The sequence below is a fragment of the Neoarius graeffei genome, chromosome 9, assembly GCF_027579695.1.
Source record: "Neoarius graeffei isolate fNeoGra1 chromosome 9, fNeoGra1.pri, whole genome shotgun sequence".
Classification (NCBI taxonomy): domain Eukaryota; kingdom Metazoa; phylum Chordata; class Actinopteri; order Siluriformes; family Ariidae; genus Neoarius; species Neoarius graeffei.
In genome coordinates, this window is record NC_083577.1 from 93,588,026 (window position 1) to 93,608,059 (window position 20,034).

The following is a 20,034-nucleotide window of genomic DNA, read 5'->3' on the forward strand; positions in this document are numbered from 1 at the left end:
ACAGCTGGACCAGTGCACTGATGACCTGTGGGGTGGTGATCGAACGAAGTGGGAAGGCCTCAGGGTACCTAGTCACATAATCACAGATGACTAGAATGTACTGGTACCCAGTGCTGCTCTTTTCCAAGGGGCCCACAGTGTCCATGGCAATGCACTTGAAGGGCGTGGAGATCACAGGCAATGGATTCAGAGGCACTCTGTCACGCCTACAAACAGCACCTGTTTTCTGACAGACAGGACATGAAGCACAATAGGCACGTACATCTGTATACATAGAGGGCCAATAAAATCTTGATGCTAACCTGAGGTAGGTCTTTTGCAGAGCCAGGTGTCCAGCCCAGGGAATGGTATGTGCAAGGTGGAGAACTAGAGGTCGGCATATGGTAGGTAGCACTAAATGTTTCATTTTCTCACCTTCAACATATAAAAGGCCATTCTCTATCAACACCCTTTCCCCATCTGGCCCCTCAGACTTTCCTTCTACTTCCTCCATTAATGCTTTTAGTGACACATCAGCATGTTGTAAGGCCCCCAGTTTATCTGGAACCACCCAATCCCCAGCATCCAGCCCCAACACATCAGTTTTGACTACAGGAGAACCAGCATATTTTTCCAAACGCCGTTGTCGGCGTGTCTTCCTGGGGCCTTTAGTCCCACCCTGGCACAGACTACTACACAAGTCTGGCAGAGGCTGAAGACCAGCTTGTGTTTGGGACCTTGTCATCACTGGACAGGAAATCTGTACATCAGACAATTCATTTTTTGTTACCCTTAAAAGATCAGACAACACTGGCAGATCCCTTCCTCTTCTTCCTCCTCGACGTAGTCCTCCTCAGACTTCATCTGGCCCAACTTCCCCCTCTGGGCGTCTTGTTCTCCATGTGTACTGTTCATTGTGGCTGGCCAATCCCACTTCTGACACCACTTGTGGTAAAACAGGCCAAATCACCAGGTCCAGGTCCACAAAAAAAAGCTGGCTCCGCCACAAATAGCACTTTAGTGCAAGGTGTTTTATTTACCGTACACCCAACATACAGGCAAACATGCAAAAGTTGCCAAGAGCGGTGAAAAGGTATATTGTAAGTTATATAATACAAAAAAACTTAATAAATTACAAATAATAATAATAATTAATTAAAGACGTAAGAGAAATAGCACTTCCACAAAATATGGAACTTTTACAGCCACAGTCTACATTACCCTTGCTGTCCCCTCTCACTCTCCCATACACTGAATGAGGATCCCCTTTTTGGTCCTAAGCCCCTCCCCTGGGTCATACCAGCCCCACCCGTTAATTAATCATCATCACAAAAGGCATAATGGATTACATGTACAGCAATAATCACACATTCATATAAACACTGCACATTACCATAAAAACTATTGCACTTTTGCCCATCTAGCATGTATAAATAACACATTCACTGACCCCCCCCCCCCCCCCCCCTTTTCCCATAGTATAGTCCAATCCCATGATGCATTGCGCAGGCCAGACGTTACTAAAGTAGCCCCAAGTTTGAACCGCTCGGTTTGGCTCTCAATTCCCTGCCTTGGAATTACACGGACCATTCAAACAAACCACTGAAACGCCGCCAACAGCAGGTTTTTTTCTAGAAAAATTTAGTATGAGGGCGCTCACCATGGCGAGGGAGCGAAACAGGGGGAGATAGATGGTGCCGGTTGTCACACACACACACACACACACACACACACACCCGCTGTGCAAAGCCTTTGAAAAATGCTCCAATGGGACATTCTGAGGCTATCTGAGAGGGAAATTGTAACAAATTGTCTGTCAACATTGAAAAAGAAAGAAGTAATCTTCTTCTGCCCTGGACAGTCTTTGGCTTTCTTCCGCTTCGTGCCGCGGGATGACATCTTTAAATGCCCAAGTGTCAACAAAAGCAACTCGCGAACTACTTCTGTCAAAAACTCCCGCGCCGGTGGGTGAAAGGTCATTCAGTCTCGAGAAATCTCGCTCTACAAGTTAGCTGACCGTGTATGTAACCCATGTCAAATCTCGCGAGAGCAGCTGCGACAAGTAAACAGCTAAACATGGCTCCTCAGTCTGGAAAACGCCAATTCAGATTGTTTTTGCACCGTCTGGCGGTGTATCTACTATGATTGGAATATTTTTGGAGCAATTATAATGTATTTGATGATCAGACACATTGTCACGTAGTGTTGCTGGGATGTTTTCACGGAGTTGGTAAGGGGGCGCACGCCGAGAGTAAGAGGGCGCAGCGCCCCTGTTCCCCCGTTTAGACGAAAGCCTGAACAGACACGCCCAACACAAAATACATAAAAACAAAGAGCGTGCCAAGATAAGTACAAACAACATTCAACAATGACCATTTTATCGTGCGTGGCATAGAAAGTTGTTTAAAAGTATGAACCACTAAAGATGAAGGCAATATGTGTGCGTGCGTGCATGTTACTCTCCGCTACTAACTTTAGGTGTGCACCCCCGCTGTCGTAGCTGTAATATTATTGTTTAATGAAAGCAGCGTGTAAACGGGAACAATGATGAGCGTGTTACATGCTTGAGACAATAGGCAGCACTACAGGTGCCGCTCGTGGACGGAGACAGAGGCCTCCGTCTCTCTCTCTCTCTCTCTCACACACACACACACACACACACACACACACACACACACACACACACACACACAAATGTAAAAATATCACAGCAATTTCCAACTCTCTCATTGTGTATATATGATAGTACATGTTTTTTTTGTCTTATTTGAAATGTGACCTTAAAATGTCCTTCTCACTGGTTTCTGTACTTTAAAACTACTTTGCTCCCTGTGCCTCCCTTCTTTAGTTGTACATGCTACAGTAAATCCCCAGAGTTAGTCAACACACACAATGAGGAAACACAGAAACCACGCAGTATTCGGCTGCTCCTGTGCTGGTGTCTCAGATGATCACACTGATGATCACCGCATGTCTCAGCAGATTACCATATCGTGGTTGGACAGTGTTGAAAAAATTGACCTGAAACAGCAAAACACTTTTCACGTACAAACCTTCCCATTGCCACAGATGCTCAGTGGGATTTAGGTCTGGACTTTGACTGGGCCATTCTAACACGTGAATATTCTTTGATCTAAACCATTCCATTGTAGCTCTGGCTGTATGTTTCGGGTCATTGTCTTGCTGGAAGGTGACTCTCCTCCCCAGTCTCAAGTGTTTTGCAGCCTCCAACAGGTTTTCTTCCAGGATTGCCCTGTATTTAGCTCCATCCATCTCCCCATCAACTCTGACCAGCTTCCCTGTCCCTGCTGAAGAAAAGCATCCCCATAGCATGATGCTGCCACCACCATGTTTCACAGTGGGGATGGTGTGTGCAGGGTGATGAGCAGTGTTAGCTTTCCGCCACACATAGCGCTTTGCATTTAGGCGAAAAAGTTCAACTTTGGTCTCATCTGACCAAAGCACCTTCTTCCACATGTTTGCTGTGTCCCCTACATGGTTTCTTATGCCTGTCTTTCAACAATGGCTTTCTTCTTGCCACTCTTCCAAAAAGGCCAGATTTGTGGAGTGTACGACTTATAGTTGTCCTGTGCACAGATTCTCCCACCTGAGCTGTGGATTTCTGCAGCTCCTCCAGAGTGATCATGGGCCTCTCGGCTGCTCCTCTGACCAGTGCTGTCCTTGCTCGCTCTGTCAGTTTAGGTGGACGGCCATGTCTTGGTAGGTTTGCAGTTGTGCCGTACTTTTTCCATTTTTGAATGATGGATTGAACAGTGCTTCTTGAGATGTTCAGAGCTTGGGATATTTTTTTATAACCTAACCCTGCTTTAAACTTCTCCAGAACTTTATCCCTGACCTGTCTGGTGAGTTCTTTGGTCTTCATGATGCTATTTGTTCTTCAGTGTTCTCTAACAAACCATTGAGGCCTTCACAGAACAAGTGTATTTATGCTGAGAGTAAATTACCCACAGTAGGACTCTACTAACTAATTAGATGACTTCTGAAGGCAGTTGATTGCACTGGATTGTATTTAGAGGTATCAGAGTACAGGGGGCTGAATACTAATGCACCCCACATTTTTCAGATTTTTATTTGTTTAAAATTTTGAAGACCATTTATCATTTTCGTTTCACTTCACAATTATGTGCTACTCTGTGTTGGTCTATCACATAAAATCTCAATAAAAAACTTAGTTCGTGGTTGTAAGGTGGAAAAATATGAAAAAGTTCAAGGGGTATGAATACTTTTGCAAGGCACTGTACACTGTTCTCATCCTCACTGGCCTTCTCTAAAGCCTGGATACACGCTTCTAAAACTGCAATCTTTTTCGTCAGAGAGCTAACTAATCTGCACTTATCACAAATAAAGCTGTCACTTGCGACAGAGGAAGAATGACTAAACATCCTGCACTCAGCACACTGAACAGGCTGAAGGTGTGCCATGATGAAAAGATTCACGTACCTTAATCAAAGTTCTGTTGATATTAAAGCAGATCCGATGTGGATGGCCTCCACTTGTGGTCTTTACGCAGGAGGAGAAAAAAGAAAGTTTCCGGTCTTAGCGTTCTTCTGGAAAAAAAAGGGAAAAAAACGGAAAAGCAAAAGTGGAAAGTGAAGGTACAATAAAAAAAATGAAGAGGATACTGGAAAATTATTTGTATAAAAAAATAAAGATTTGTTTAGAACATATCTGTCATAATTATGACGTAACGATTCACCCAGTTCATGATTCAATTCAATTCACAATATTTAAAAAAATAAATAAATAAAATATTTTATTTCCAAAAATAAATGCAACATGTATTTATCTGTGAAGGTTCTCAGTCATCCAGGTCATCATAAACCGTAGGTGCTAAAGAAAGCAACTGGACTTGCTTGAAATTCTTGAAGACATTTCACCTCTCATCCGAAAGGCTTCTAAAGTTCTGTCTGACGAGTGGGGAGTTCCAGGTATTTATCCTCTAGTGGACCAAAAGCAACCCTCAGGAGTCATTGAGGTTACATGGATCGTTGACCATCTGTCATCCTGTAGGTGTTTGGGTCACTGGAGGCCGGGTGTGAACGGTGTGAGCAGCCTAGAGGGTCGTTAGGGTGATCTGTGGGTCATTGTCTCTCTCTGCCATCATGTGACTCATTGAAGTCAGCTGGGTCTTGGTGTGGATGTGTATTCAGTTTTCTGGGAAGTGTGACAAGGACTGCATTGTAGGTGGCTGATGAGTGGTGTCTCAGACCATCTCCTCTGTTCAGTGATGGTCGTTCCAGGTTGACAAAGATGGCTTATTTTATTCCTCTTTCAAACCACCAGTCTTCTCTGGCTAGAATGCGTACGTTGCAGTCCTGAAACGAGTGTCCTGTTTTATTGAGATGTCTGTGAAGGCTCAACAACTCCTTCAGGTTGCTTTTGATCCACTAGAGTATAAATACTCTATTCTTCTCCGTGCTTTCACGGAAGGCGGTCGCATTTCTCTGCCTCTCCCTCCCCTAATCTCTCCTGCTTCTGCTGTCTCGTCTTGTCTCTTGTCTGCTTTTTGAGAGACCCTTTCTGCATTGCTCTTCAAACCAAAAATCATGGATTTGATAAACTGGTCTCTTCACACAATTGACACAATCTTCTCGACGAGAAGCCTGGGTTTGGGGGAACCAGCCTGTCCTGCCGGAACGTTTGCAGCTGGCTATACGATGGACGCATGGGAGCAGTGGCGGGTCGTGTGCCTGGCGGTTCTTTCTGTGGAGGACATTGAGGATATCTACCTATTCAGAACCTTTATAACAGGACTTTTACTGATTGGATTAGGCATTGCCCTGGTGTATCGAGGAAATCAGAAAATGGTGATAGCTGTTCAAAGCCCCATAAAGCTGCCCGACATGATTGAAGCGGTGGGCAGAGCTGTCGGCACTCAGACTGTGGCTATTCAGAACTTGAACCGCACCATGGATTCCATCTTGGAGAAGTTGATGGCTTTGCAAAGGGAAATGGATCAATTCGGGGGCCAGCATGGACAGGCAGGGTAGTCAGAAAATGTACACGTCTACCCGTCTCAAGTCTAAACAAATTCCAATCTTATCTTCGGCTCTCTCAGCCAGCAATGCCTTGGCCAAGGCCGTTGCTGTGGTAACAACTCCCCCTGAAGATCACTGCAGTCAGACTCTCTCTGTCCCCCCCCCCTACCCTTCCCACGGTCGCCATTCTTACCCCTAGTGTGTCAAGTTGGTAAGCACCGTCTGGCTGCAGGACCGGACCGCTTGTCTGCGCTGGGTTACCTATACCTATCTGCCTCCCTCTCCCCCCCATCCCCTTCCATGATTGCCCCCTCCCTTACTCCCTTCCCCCCCCCCTCGAGTCCTGAGTTGTTGTAAAGTGTACTATGTGTGTGTGTGGAATTTGTGCTTATGTGCTGAGGTGTTTTTTTTAATGTTCCCACACTGTGCGTCCCTAGAAGCATAGTGTGGGGGTCGTTTTTTTTCTCCTCCTCTTCCCTCATGTCATTCTGTATTTTTCATCCCTGTTTTCCTGTCCTGTCTACCTTATGTCAATTGTATGTTGTATATGTACGGACAGGTTGACGGATAATTTTGCTGGTACATGTGACTAGTGACAATAAAGGGCTTATCATCATCATCAAATACCTGGAACTCCCCACTAGTCAGACAGAACTGAAGAAGCCTTTCAGATGAGAGGTGAAACATCTTCAAGAATTTCAAGCAAGTCCAGTTGCCTTCTTTAGCACCTATGGCAACATGTAATTATTTTCCATTTATTTAAAAGAAAATCATTTTATTTTATTAATAACCAACAATGATTTTCCCATATTTGTAAAGGTTGGAATAAAATATAGTCCCTTAACTAAAATATTCCTTTTATTAAAAACAAAAAAGTTAATAACAAATATTCATTTTCTTAATCAACCTTTATGAGCATTTGTTCTGCCTCCATTTGCTTCTCTTTTCTTTATCTTTCAGCATTCTGTAAAAAGAGAGAGCTCTAATTTCTCATTAAATCTGTTTGTACCCAATCACACAGCATCCCTTTCACATTTTACATCTGAATTTTTGTTGTTTTTTTTGTGTGTGTTTTTGCTTCATGAAAGCTATGTTACTTCCACGTATGATGAAGTCACGTAATATGATTTCATTTTCAGTTACATTCCTAGTTGGGAATGTACAGACTATCATCTCATCAGATACTGATGTCTCTTTCATATCTGTTTATCTGATGTTTCTCTTCACCTCGTTGGTGCAGGTGGTGGAATCTGACTCTACAGCAGCTGCGACTCTCTGCCCCTCTCACAGTTCTGCCTTCTGTCAACATTAAAAACACCATTAAGATCCTGAAGGAGAAGGCGTTCGACCAGGCTCCAGTCGTCGACAAGGCTGGGTACATCCGAACTCCCAACACTTATTGTTGCATGTTTACAGTCGCACAGAGTACAGTGCCTTCTCTTCACCTCCTCTCAAATGTGGTGTCATGTCACAACCCGAACTGGAGTTAATTCAGTCTTGAACCTCCACACTGTGAAGCATGGTGATGGTAGCACCACAGTGAGAGATTCACTTGTCCATTTGCTTGCTTCTCTAATCCCTTTTTCACCTGGTCACTGATTTCAGTTGGACAGTCTCCTGGAGGCAGAGTCATGGTTGTTCTGTATTTTTTTTCATTTCTTAATAATGAATTTAGTCACACTCTGAGTGATTCAAAGTTTAGAATGTTTTCTGAGATCGATACTTGAGTGATATTGTTTTACTTTTTGTTACTGGATTGTTTTGTTCATCTTCCTGATGCAAACAAACTCTGGATTCTTACAGGAACAGGGGTATTGTTTTGAATTTAATTTAATTTTTACAACCAATGTAGATACATTACATTATTTACACATTACCATGATATCTAAGGCATAATTAACAAAATTTACAAAAAAAGAATTAAAGTTCATTATGTATAAATAAAAATACAAACACATACATACATTATTTATATATATATATATATATATATATATATATATATATATATATATATATATAGGGGAGAGCGGGGTAAGATGAGCCACTTTTTACATTTTTCATCATAACTACATGTTAAAGCCATTTTTGCTTCCAGTCTACACACCATACCAAATTTCAAAGTGTACTGTTACTATCTGAGCAAAAAACAATTGATAAGCTCTTATGGTTAGAGTGATATTACCTCTTGAAAAAAAAATGTCAAGTGGCTCAACTTACCCCATGCACGGGGTAAGATGAGCCACTGTGTGGGGTAAACTGAGCCAACACAAAACATGTTAGGTTAACAAAGTAAACAACTTTTATTATTAGAAATGCAATCAATGAATCAAGTCAAGTCAATCAAGTGGGGGATAGGGCCATTGCACAGAGAAGGGGAGATGAAGAGAGAGGTGATAGAACGAGATGGGATAGGGAGGGATAGATAGATGGATAGAGAGAGAGATATGCATAGATAGATAGAAAGAGGGATGGTTAGAGAGGGAATGAGAGATATACTATATTATAGAAATTACTAAAACAGTAGAGCAGTGCCAAAAAAAATCTTATTTCTTTCAGTAGGTTAAAACATTGCTAAAACATGCAGCAATCATTCCATCAATCATTTCATCATTATTCAATGTTCCAAGCGTTAAAATTGCAAGGGAACACCATTTGCCTCTCCCTCCGTGCTGTCTCTCCAACAGTAAAGGGGCGGGGCAATTTTTTCACAATATCCTGTCTTGACAGGACAGCCTCATCTTTCTCTTTGAAGACAAAGGTTGGCTTTCTTGCAGAGCCATGGCATGACCGGCTTCTTTTGAGAAATCTTGCCTCTATTAGACATCCAATTTGATTATCTGGCCAATGAAGAAATGCACTTTCACCAACTTGGTATAACCTGTCTCTACCTCTCCATTCTTTATCTTTTCAATGAACCTAGTCAGAGTCATCCTGTCCAAATGCATATCCCTCGCCACAGCCCGAATAGGCCTGCCTTTCCTGGCTTCCTCTGCGGCTCTCTCCAAAAGTGCACGGGACTGTGCGGCCCTGTCTGTTTTTCTTTTGTATGAGTGTGGCATCATGCACACCTGTAATAACAGAGGGCATTATTTTATTTATTAAAAACATTTTAAACATATTATTTATATTAACATGTTATTTATTTGTTTGTTTATTTGTTGTTGTTGTTGTCATATATGACCAGCAAATGTGAAAACTTAAGTGTCATCCATATTGGGTAAGCTCAGCCACCAATGGGGTAAGTTGAGCCAGTGGCTCAACTTGCCCCACATCTAATGGCTCATCTTACCCCATGGCCACCATTTTGTAGAAAAATGCTAATAAAGGGGATTAGGCTAATCAAAATTATTTTTATTAGCATTCATATCATAGCTTAGAAAGCCACTAACTTAACCCTAATGTGTCTAAATATTATTCTACTTTTGTCTTCTCTAAATCACCTTCACTGTGGACAAACATGGAATTGACTTAGAAAGCACAAAAACACATTTTTATAAATATCTCCCTCACCTAGTTTGACATGTGGTGCTCCTCTCCACAAGTGTAAGTAAATGGTCCCGCCCCCCTTTGAATGTGGTCACATGGTCACATTTGTTTACTGTTTCTTAGAAACAGGGGGTGGCTCATCTTACCCCCTGGCTCATCTTACCCCGCTCTCCCATATATATATATATATATATATATAAAGAATCATGTGATTCTGTAACACAGCTTGACTCCATTCAACTAATTCTGTGATTTCTGATGGTTTGCTGGTTTTCATCATGATGAACAACAAAATCGATCACATAGAACTCATGAGATCTGCGCTACGTGATGTGAGGGATTGCTGTGTTCATCTTTACGGAATCCTGGCTGAATAACAACATCCCGGACTCTGCTATCCAGCTAGCTACCGCACTGACCGAGCCTTTATGGAAGGAGGCAAGACACACGGCGGGGGAGTGTGTGTTTACATCAGCGATGCTTGGTGCCGGAATGCTACTGTTGTGCACAAATACTGTTCTCCGCTGGCGGAGTTTATCATCATCAAGTGCCGACCCTTCAACCTACTGAGGGAGTTTACATCGATTCTGCTCATTGCTGTTTACATCCCTCCCACCGCTAACACCACGTTAAGAGCGAGGCACTCGGTGAACTCTACCAGGCCATCAGTGAACAACAGACAGCACATCCAGACAGATTCCTCATCACAGCAGGTGACTTCAATCATGCAGATGTAAAGGTTTTACTGCCCAAGTTACATCAGCATGTAGACTTTCCAACAAGAGGTGACAACTTGCTGGACTTGGTGTACACAACCCACAAAGGAGCTTACAACACCTTCCCCGCCCCCACCTGGGTCTCTCTGATCACATCACCATCGTGCTGAGACCTGCATATAGACCCTTTTCAGTCACGTGACCTTCGTAAACGTGACCGCCATTTTGGACATGTAGTGGACTTTGGCTCGAATCAGTTTGAATGCGAGGAAGATGACAAACGAAAAACATACATAAAAGAAAAAGGAGCGAGATGCAGAAAACACCTTCACTATCCAGCGACGTAGGGCATTTACAGGGCGAGCAGAGGGAGAGGTATTTGCAAAAATTGAGGTTAGCAGGCGTAGAGAACGACGTTTACCTGCTTCCACCAGGATTGTTCACTGACGTACGGAAGTACACGAAGCCCTCGTCTTTACCTGACTTCGGCCCACATGATCTGTATACCTATGTCGTTAAAAACCCATCGCCATACACATACACGCCAACGTCCGAGGTTCTGGAGCGCGCTCCGGCTTGCTCCAGGAGTGCTCCGGCCGAGGTTCCGGAGCGCACTCCGGCTTGCTCCCCCTCAAATTAAGCAGCGCGCTCCGGCTTGCTCCGGAGCAAGCCGGAGCGCGCTGCTTAATTTGAGGGGAACCTTGGCCGGAGCACTCCGGGAGCAAGCCGGAGCGCGCTGCTTAATTTGAGGGGAACCTCGGCCGGAGCACTCCGGGAGCAAGCCGGAGCGCGCTGCTTAATTTGAGGGGAACCTCGGCCGGAGCGCGCTCCGGAACCTCGGCCGGAGCGCACTCCGGAACCTCGGCCGGAGCACTCCGGGAGCAAGCCGGAGCGCGCTGCTTAATTTGAGGGGCAGCAAGCCGGAGCACGCTCCGGAACCTCGGACGTTGGCTCCGGCAGCTATTTACACTGGATCCAGTGTAAATAGCTGCCGGATCATAATTACAGTAAACTAGTAAATTCAGTAAAGGAAAAACTTGAGACTGAAAGGTTTTAACAGTCATCCAAATGACTGAACGTAAACATTGCTACAGTAACATACCAGCTACTTGTTGACATTAGCTAGTCAATAGCTACTACAGAAGAACAAAGAGGTTACAATGGGTTATTTTAACCTATTTGGTTACACACTCGCCGCCACAGAATGTTAACAGCAATGTAATGCCTTTTCTGGCTAATTTTATTCGTCTTACCTCCAACAAAGTGGTCACTACACAAGCGTTGGTATGCCGAGGGCTGCCAGTCTTTCCTGTTAATGGCCGCTATCCATCTTCTCCGTCAGGATCCGATAAAATGATAAACCTTGCCTTGTTTGTTGATGGTTACTACATCCAGGTGCACAACAATATAGTGGCATGATGGAAGTCTTGCTGAAAGTAAAAACTTTCTTTGCTGCCGTTCCTCAATGTTGGCTGTGGTAAACTACTGGTAGTACATGTCCAAAATGGCGGCCGCGTTTGTCGTGACGTCACGTGAAAAGGGTCCATAGACCCAGAGTGAGAGCCATCAGACACAAAAGTAGGTACTTGTGTGGCCAGAGTGGGCCTCCTATGCTTTGAAAGACTGTTTTAGCACTACACACCGGGACATTTTAATTTTCAAAGAAGCAGCCACTTACAATGACCACATAGACTTGGAGGAATACACTGAGGCCATCACAGCATACATCACTAAGGCCCAATCCCAATTCTAATTTCTACCCCTTCCCCTCCGCCTTCCCCTTGGCCCTTCCCCTTGAAACTGAGCTACAAGGGATAGGGCTTGAAATTCAACCCTTACGTATTGGGATAGCCCTTCAACGATCGCATACGTCATCGCGTACCTCCGTCAGCGTTTACGTTAGCAAAACGCGACGCGTCATTGGCTGCGACCAGCCGCTACAGTCAGAGCCAGAAATCTCTGCTGGCAGGGTGTGATTTGTTAACTAACACCACTGAATGGGAGATCTTTGGCGCTTCGTGCACCACATCCGACAGAATGAGGTGTCAGAACACTCATGTAAACAATAAAAGCGAGAATAACAGAACAAAACGTACGCAGTAAAGCAACCGAAAACAATACTCACTCCCAAAGCTTTTTAGCAGCAGCTTGGATTTCAGAAATCGCTGCTCATTCTCAGCTCGAAAGCGAATCAAGCGGCGTGTTTCCTCTGGATAACAACTTAAAACATGTAAATAATGGAGAAAATACATTTATGACAATCTTTCGCCGCGGGAACCGCCATCTTTCTGAAATCCGCATGAAATCTCGCTGAAATCCGCATGGCATTGTGGGAAATCACTCAAACCCCTTCGTTCGGAGTCAGCTCCAGGAAAATCTCCGTTTGGAGGGGTACAGAAGCCCTTCCCCTACCCCTCCGCGTTAACTGGGATTGGGATACCCCTACCCCTTCACGTGAACGCGCAAAATGGAGGGGAAGGGCCAAGGGGTTGGTCCAAGGGGTGAAATGGGATTCGGCCTAAATGCACTGATGATGTCACTCACTGCAAAACAATCACTGTTTGTGCTAACCCAAAGCCTTGGCTGACCGGTGAGATTCACAGGCTCCTGCGGGCTCGGGACGCAGCCTTTAGGGCCGGTGACACTGCAGGTCTAGCAACAGCCAGAGCCAACCTGTCCCACGGCATCAGGGAGGCAAAACGTCAGTACAGCAAGAAAATATCTAGACACTTCAGCAACACCAGAGATGCACAGTCTCTCTGGTGTGGCATTCAAACCCTCACAAACTACAAACCCCCACCACGGACCTGTGAGGGTGACATCACATTGCTAAACTGCCTAAATGACTTCTTTGGACGCTTTGAAACACAAAACAACACACCAGCACAGAAGACCACTCCTCCCCCGGACGAGCAGGCCATATGTCTGGCTCCAGCCAGTGCGGAGAGGACCCTCTCCAGGATCAACCCACGTAAGGTAGCTGGACCAGACAACATACCTGGCCGTGTTTTGAAGGACTGTACCATGGACCTCAAGGGTGTCCTTGCTGACATCTTTAACATCTCCCTGAACCAAGCTGTTGTCCCCATGTGTTTCAAAGCTACAACCATAATACCAGTGCCAAAGAAGCCCCTCCCATCCAGCTATAACGACTATCAGTCCGCAGCACTGACTTCCATCATCATGAAGTGCTTTGAGCGACTGGTCATGCAGAACATCAAGTCCATTGTCCCTCCCTCTCATGACCCATTCCAGTTTGCATATAGGTCAAACAGGTCCACAGAGGACGCTATCTCCACTGCTCTCCACCCAGCCCTCATTCACCTGGACTCAAAGAACACCTATATGCAAATGCTGTTCTTGGATTACAGTTCAGCATTCAACACAATCATTCCCCAGCAGCTAATGCAAAAACTCGGACATTTGGGACTCAACACCTCTCTTTGTAACTGGGTGCTGGACTTTCTTACAGGGAGGCCACAGAACGTTCGGGTCAGCAGTAACACCTCCAGGACCATTATGCTGAGCACAGGGGCCCCACAAGGGTGTGTGCTCAGCCTGCTGCTCTTCACCCTGCTGATCCATGACTCCGTACCAATCTACAGCACCAACCACATCATCAAGTTTGCAGATGACATGACTGTGGTGGGCCTCATCACTAACAACGATGAAGCCAACTACAGGAATGAGGTGAGCCAACTGGTTCAGTGGAGTAAAGACAACAGTCTCTTCCTGAACGTGGGGAAGACCAGAGATTGTAGTCAACTTCAGAAGAGGTCACTCACAGCATCCCCCTCTGACCATCGATAGTGCTGCAGTGGAGAGGGTGAGCAGGACCAAATTCTTAGGGGTGCACATCGCTGAGGACCTCTCCTGGTCCAACAACATTGCATTGCTGGCCAAGAAGGCTCAAACTCACCTCTACTTCCTCTGCAAACTGAGGAGTGCACGATTCCCACCCCCCATCATGTGCTTATTCTACAGGGGCACCACTAAGAGTGTCCTCACTGACTGCATCACTGCGTGGTACGGAGGCTGCAGTGCCTCCTGCCAGAAGACTCTACAACGTATAGTGAACACGGCCAGCAAGATCATTGGTACCCCTCAGCCCTCCCTTACGGACATCTATCACTCTCGTCTCACCCGCAGAGCCATCAGCATAGCTGGTGACACCTCCCACCCTTTACACTCACTCTTCATCTTCCTGCCCTCAGGGAAAAGGTACCGGAACCTCCGGGCCCGCTCCACAAGACTGCTGAACAGCTCCATCCACCAGGCTGTCAGGATGCTGAACTCTGTCCACTACCTGCCCCCTACCCCTGGATTGTAACACATTCATTCACACAAGAAACTCTGTCTCATCCGTTTGCACATCACATTACAATCATTTGCATTACTGCTGTATCTGCTGCTATTGCTCATTTACACTACTGTTCATATTGTACACCTCATAAGGTACTCTTCTAGCACCTTCTCCATTACAGATATTGTACTGTGTTTGCACTACTGCTATTTTGTACATTTGTTTGATTTTAGAGTGTATTTTTACCTATACTATCTATATTTATAAATATTTATATATATTGTTTTTCTTCATTATAAATATTTTTATCTGTTTTTTACAAGTAAGGTGAGAAAGAAACGGCATTTCGATTCTCCTATATGTCCTGGATATATAGTGAATTGACAATAAAAATCTTTAAATCTTGAATGTTTGTACCACCACCATGCTCCAGAGTGGAGACTGTGTTCGGGGTGTTGGGTGCTTTTACACTTTTTATTTGTAAATAATTTTTGAAAATTATATTGATTTTCATCATGATGCTACCAGCATCATGCTTCACAATAGAGATGATGATGATCTCAGGGTAATGAGTGCTCTTGGCACTTTTATTCATTTTATTTGTTAATAATTTTGCAAAGTATATTGACTTTCAACACGATGCTCCCACCACCATGCTTCACAATGGGGATGTTTTCAAACTCATGAACAGCATGGGGCACTTTTAATAACTGCAAATGATTTTGCAAACTATAATGACTTTTAGCATGATGCTACCAGCATGATGTTTCACTGTGTGGATGGTGTCAGCGTAATGAGGAGTATTGGGCATCTTCTATGCTTTGTAAATAATTTTGCCTGTGAACTGTTTATTATTTCCGAACGATGCTACCACCATCATACTTCATAGCATGGATGTCATTCTCAAGATAATGAGTCGTGTTGGACACTTTCCTGGGTTTATTTATTTATTTTTAATAATTGTGCTACTTATTCTTTCCACCCACTTTTTTATGAGAAACAACAATATTACCCCTTATGAGCGCACTTTACATTTTTTGAATATATATTTTTCATAATTTCATGTTCAAAGACATACGGTTAGTTTAATATGGGACGGCCTTGAGCTGAGGTGCCCTTGAGCAAGGTACCTAACTCCCAGCTGCTCCCCGGGTGCTGTTAGCATGGCTGCCCACTGCTCTGGGTGTGTGTGTGTGTGTGTGCTTATTGCTCACGTGTGTGTGCGCATGTATGTGTTCACTGCTTCAGATGGGTTAAATGCAGAGAGGAAATTCCCAAGCATGTGATTAGTAAACTACTACTTCTAACATGTTTTAATAAAATAGATGGAGGGCACTGGCAACCTGAGATAACCCTCGATGACAAAAAATGCCAGATTGTCAGCTTTAAGGAAAGTGTTCGCTATCTAAGGTCAGACACTTACACACTTTCCTAATGATGGAGTATTTTGTGTAGATTTATGGCATACAGTATTATCCAAATTAAGTCCATTTTATTTCCAAATTGGAACACTACAAAACGTTGACGGAAGGTAAATACTCAATACAACCAAGGGAACTTGGGATGAACTTGAGCCATAAATTAAACAGAACCCACCCTGCCAGTATGGAGTTGCTCCAATTCACTGAAAACACTCCAAACTGCCAGTGAATACACACAGCTGCACGGTCACACACACTGTATGCTGTGGCATGAACTAGGAAATGTGAACTTCAGCAAAGGATTGTGCAGATGTTTACTTGACACACTATTTATTTATTTATTTATTTATTTATTTATTTAGTGAGATCGTAGGGATGGTCACACTGGGTAACATGCTGTCCTCTGTACTCGCTGGGAAGGTCAGTCCTTCTGACCCAGTCATCAAAGTCCTGTATAAGCAGTTCAAACAGGTAACACACACACACACATACACGCGCACACATCTTCACAAAAATACTCAACCCACAATTGTAGAGCGAGACAGAATGGTGCCTCATAAATACTTGGATACTTGGACAGGACCTGACCAACCAGTTGTCAAATATTCATGCAGGCTAAGGTGTCCATACACACCTCTGTTAAACACCACCACCACCCCTCCCCACACACACCCACGACCCCCCACCACCACCACACTGGCTGTAAACCTACACACACACACACACAAGCTATAAACACATACTGTATGTAAAATCAGAGTGTGATTTTTTTTTTTTTTTTTTGTGAGATGACTGATAGACGAGAAAAAGTATGGCTTTACTTTCTGTTTGCCTATCTCTCTCTTGTGCGTGCTCTCTATCTATCTTTCTTAATCTCTGTATCTTTCTCTACATCTCTTTGCTTCCTGTGTCTCTCATTCTCTCCATTTTGCTTTCTTGTGCTCTCTGTGTCTCTCTCTCTCTCTCTCTACCACTTTCTGAAAAAGAAAGTGATACAAATCAGATTCAGCTTCAGGCCAAATGGATATCAGCCAAAACACAACACGAGTACAGACTTAATTCTTGGAATTGTTTTGGAATATATATATATTGTGTGTGTGTGTGTTTAGGTTTCTCTCACAGATAACCTTGGGAAACTCTCCTGGATCCTGGAGACGGACCACTTTGCCCTGGTGGTGCATGATCATATCCAGTGTAAGTGAACTTTATTTGCGTTTTCTCTGTGTTGCGGTGAGGCTGAATCCCAGACGCCCTCCTGTTCACCACCTCTGCTCACTACATAGGTTAGAACACAGCAGCACTGTTGAATGTACAGTATGTACAGCTCTGTATTCCTGAGGTTCAGCCCCTGAAAATGCACCACAGCATCTATTTTAATGTCATCTGACAAAATTTGCCCCAGCGTTCTCTCTGTTGTGGCCACGATTAAAGTATTGGCACCCTTGGCGTTATTTGGTTTACATTATCTGTTTTTTCCATCTATAAATCACAGCAATGTAATTTCAAAGCAGCCACAATTCTGTGATTGCTGGAAGACTGGAAGCTGCTGTGGGTTTAAACACCGGTCAAAGCGAAAGTGCATGTGATTTTTTTTTGTTTGTTTGTTTTTTGAGAGATGACTGATAGACAAGAAAAAGTATGGCTTTACTTTCTGTTTGCCTATCTCTCTCTTGTGTGTGCTCTCTCTCTCTCTCTCTCTTTCTTAATCTCTGTATCTTTCTCTACATCTCTTTGCGTCCTGTCTCTCATTCTCTCCGTTTTGCTTTCTTGTGCGCGCTCTCTCTCTCTCTCTCTCTCTCTCTAGACCTGACTGATGGCTCGTCTGCTCTGAAGAAGATGGTATTTGGGATCGTCACAGCCATCGACCTGCTGAACTTTGTGACCACTCGTGAGAGGAGAGAGCGCACGCTGTCCGAGTGCTCGCTCCCCGATGACCAGTAGTGTGCGCACACAGGCAATTTGACACATGCATATGCAATAGAAAGCATTAGAGCTTTATATATTTAAAGGGATTTCTTTTTCTTTCTAATTAAAGCACACTTTTTTAAGAGCTTAAAGGTGCAATCTGTCTGTAATGTTTAAACAAGTTTCTACACCTGGAATAATCTTACAGTTTTAAAGACACCACGCAAACCCTGGAGGTGCCGTGTTGCTATGCAGTGGCGCTCTCTGATCTCTTCACATCAGGCTTCTGTTTACATTATTCTGGCCTGAAAATGAGGTCCAACCCCAGCCGGTGTGGTGCAGTTCAGCTCTGACTCTTTTTCCTTTAAGGAAATGAGATGTGTTGTTGATTTGTCAGTGTTTTCACTGCAGTAGAAGGAGGTCGGTGTTACACATTGCTCCTTTAACAATTCCACAGTTATTAGGAATCCAGTCCAGAATGAATTAGTTTCCTGCCAAATACTGAATATATCATGACTGCTCACTGACATCATCAGTGCAGTTTGAACTCGCTTTATTCACAGTGCAATAAAGATTATATTGCTGTTTATCATTACTTATTATTATTTTACTTTTTAAGATATGTACATACCTGAATTAAGACAGAAGCATGCTTTATTGTAACCTTTTAAATGAATGTATGAGGCTCGACTGCCACCTTGTGGCTAAATGGGGTCACTGCAGAATAGCCAAAGAATAAAAACGGTATAAAAATCTGGTGTATTACTGGAGGACTCTGAATGATTATTGATTATTTGGCATTGTCTTCAGAATACTTGATAGTTTTACTGTCTTCTTCTTCCATTTGTTTCTTTATTGTAAATTAAAACTGTGTAAATAAGGGCAGGTGTGAGGCATGAGGTCATCAGATTCATGTCATGAATGTTGGAATCTAAAACCTCATAAAGCTGCATGTTATGACCTCCACCTCTTTTCTTTTGGACTTGTTTCTTTTATTTGTTTTACTTTTCTTGGAGGAATTTTTAAATGCTGCATTGAATTTGCTCTTATTTTAAATAAAGTTTATTCCCCTTTAGGATGGATGTGTATTGTGTTTCCTGCTTTTTGCCACAAGAGAAAGCTGCGAATTAATGCTTATAGTTCACGACCAGGGACATAATACTGTAAAACAAATTATAATATAATTAAAGTATAATACAAAATTGAAACAATTGGCTTAATAGCTCTTTGGAATAAATGTTTGGAATACTAAATAATTTCAGCTAATCCAATAATGAGTTTTAAAAAAATATTAAAAATGTACAGAGTCAGAAACCACATCAGTTTTCTCAGCAATGGACCCCCATGATGAGCATCAAGAATGTCCTTCATGCTTGGGGATTGCTAATCTGAGGGAAGACTTGTAATCCCTGCAGTGCAGCTTGTGACCTGCATAGAGAGGAGTGACCCCATCATGCAACCAGGGTTTGCAACTCTGTGTGTGAGATCATGGTAGGAAATGGGAATGCTCTCCAGGCAGACCCAGTCATAAGTGTTCTCAAGGCACTCACATAACGGTCATTATGATTCCCCTCACAGATTAAGCAGTGAGGAGGTGTTTTAAAACCGGTAAAGACTTGACTCCTTCTCTACCAGCAGAGGGTGGCAGCTCAGACACACAACTTCAAATTCTGACTGCTCTTCAGAATTTAGTTCAGTGGATGGACAGACTGGTGGCTCGTCATTTCTCCTCCACATCACCCCTACCCCCCGGCCAGAAATGTGTTCCTCCGCCTAGACCTCAGTGCCATGCTGGAGAGGATGCTGATGTGCTGTCTCTTTTTACTCCCCTCTCTCTGGTTGATAGTGTACATTGATCAGAAAGGGTAAGCCACTAGGGGATCCCCATTCAGATACTGCAGAAGTGGATGAGGAATCAGCAATGGTAGATGAGTATCCTGTGAATACGCTTATTACCTCCGCCAAGGAGGTTATGTTTTCAGTAGCATTGGTTTGTTTGTTGGTTTGTCTGTTAGCAACATTACGGAAAAAGTAATGAACGGATTGTTCTGAAATTTTTTCCAGAGGTGTGACTGGGCACAAGTAACAATCCATTAAATTTTGGCGGTGATCCGGATCACTTTCTAGATCCTGGATTTTTTTTTAAAGGATTCTTGGCGGAGGTCTGCGCTCTCCAAGTGTTTTTCTAGTTACTAGTGTATTTATTGCCACAAAAATTGTCA

The 20,034-nt window shown here is 43.7% G+C and overlaps 1 protein-coding gene across 3 annotated transcripts in view; it reads left to right on the plus strand.

Annotated features, from left to right (window-relative positions):
* Window positions 1-18,878, plus strand: part of LOC132892095 (cystathionine beta-synthase-like protein) — a 110,836-nt gene extending 91,958 nt beyond the window's left edge. For all 3 annotated transcript variants that reach the window (XM_060930488.1, XM_060930489.1, XM_060930490.1), the window contains 4 exons: window positions 7,219-7,353; window positions 16,270-16,378; window positions 17,017-17,101; window positions 17,712-18,878. In XM_060930488.1, the coding sequence (XP_060786471.1) occupies window positions 7,219-7,353; window positions 16,270-16,378; window positions 17,017-17,101; window positions 17,712-17,848 (466 nt within the window). In that variant the 3' untranslated portion in view covers window positions 17,849-18,878. The remainder of the gene's footprint in view (window positions 1-7,218; window positions 7,354-16,269; window positions 16,379-17,016; window positions 17,102-17,711) is intronic.
* The last annotated feature ends 1,156 nt before the right edge of the window (window positions 18,879-20,034 follow it).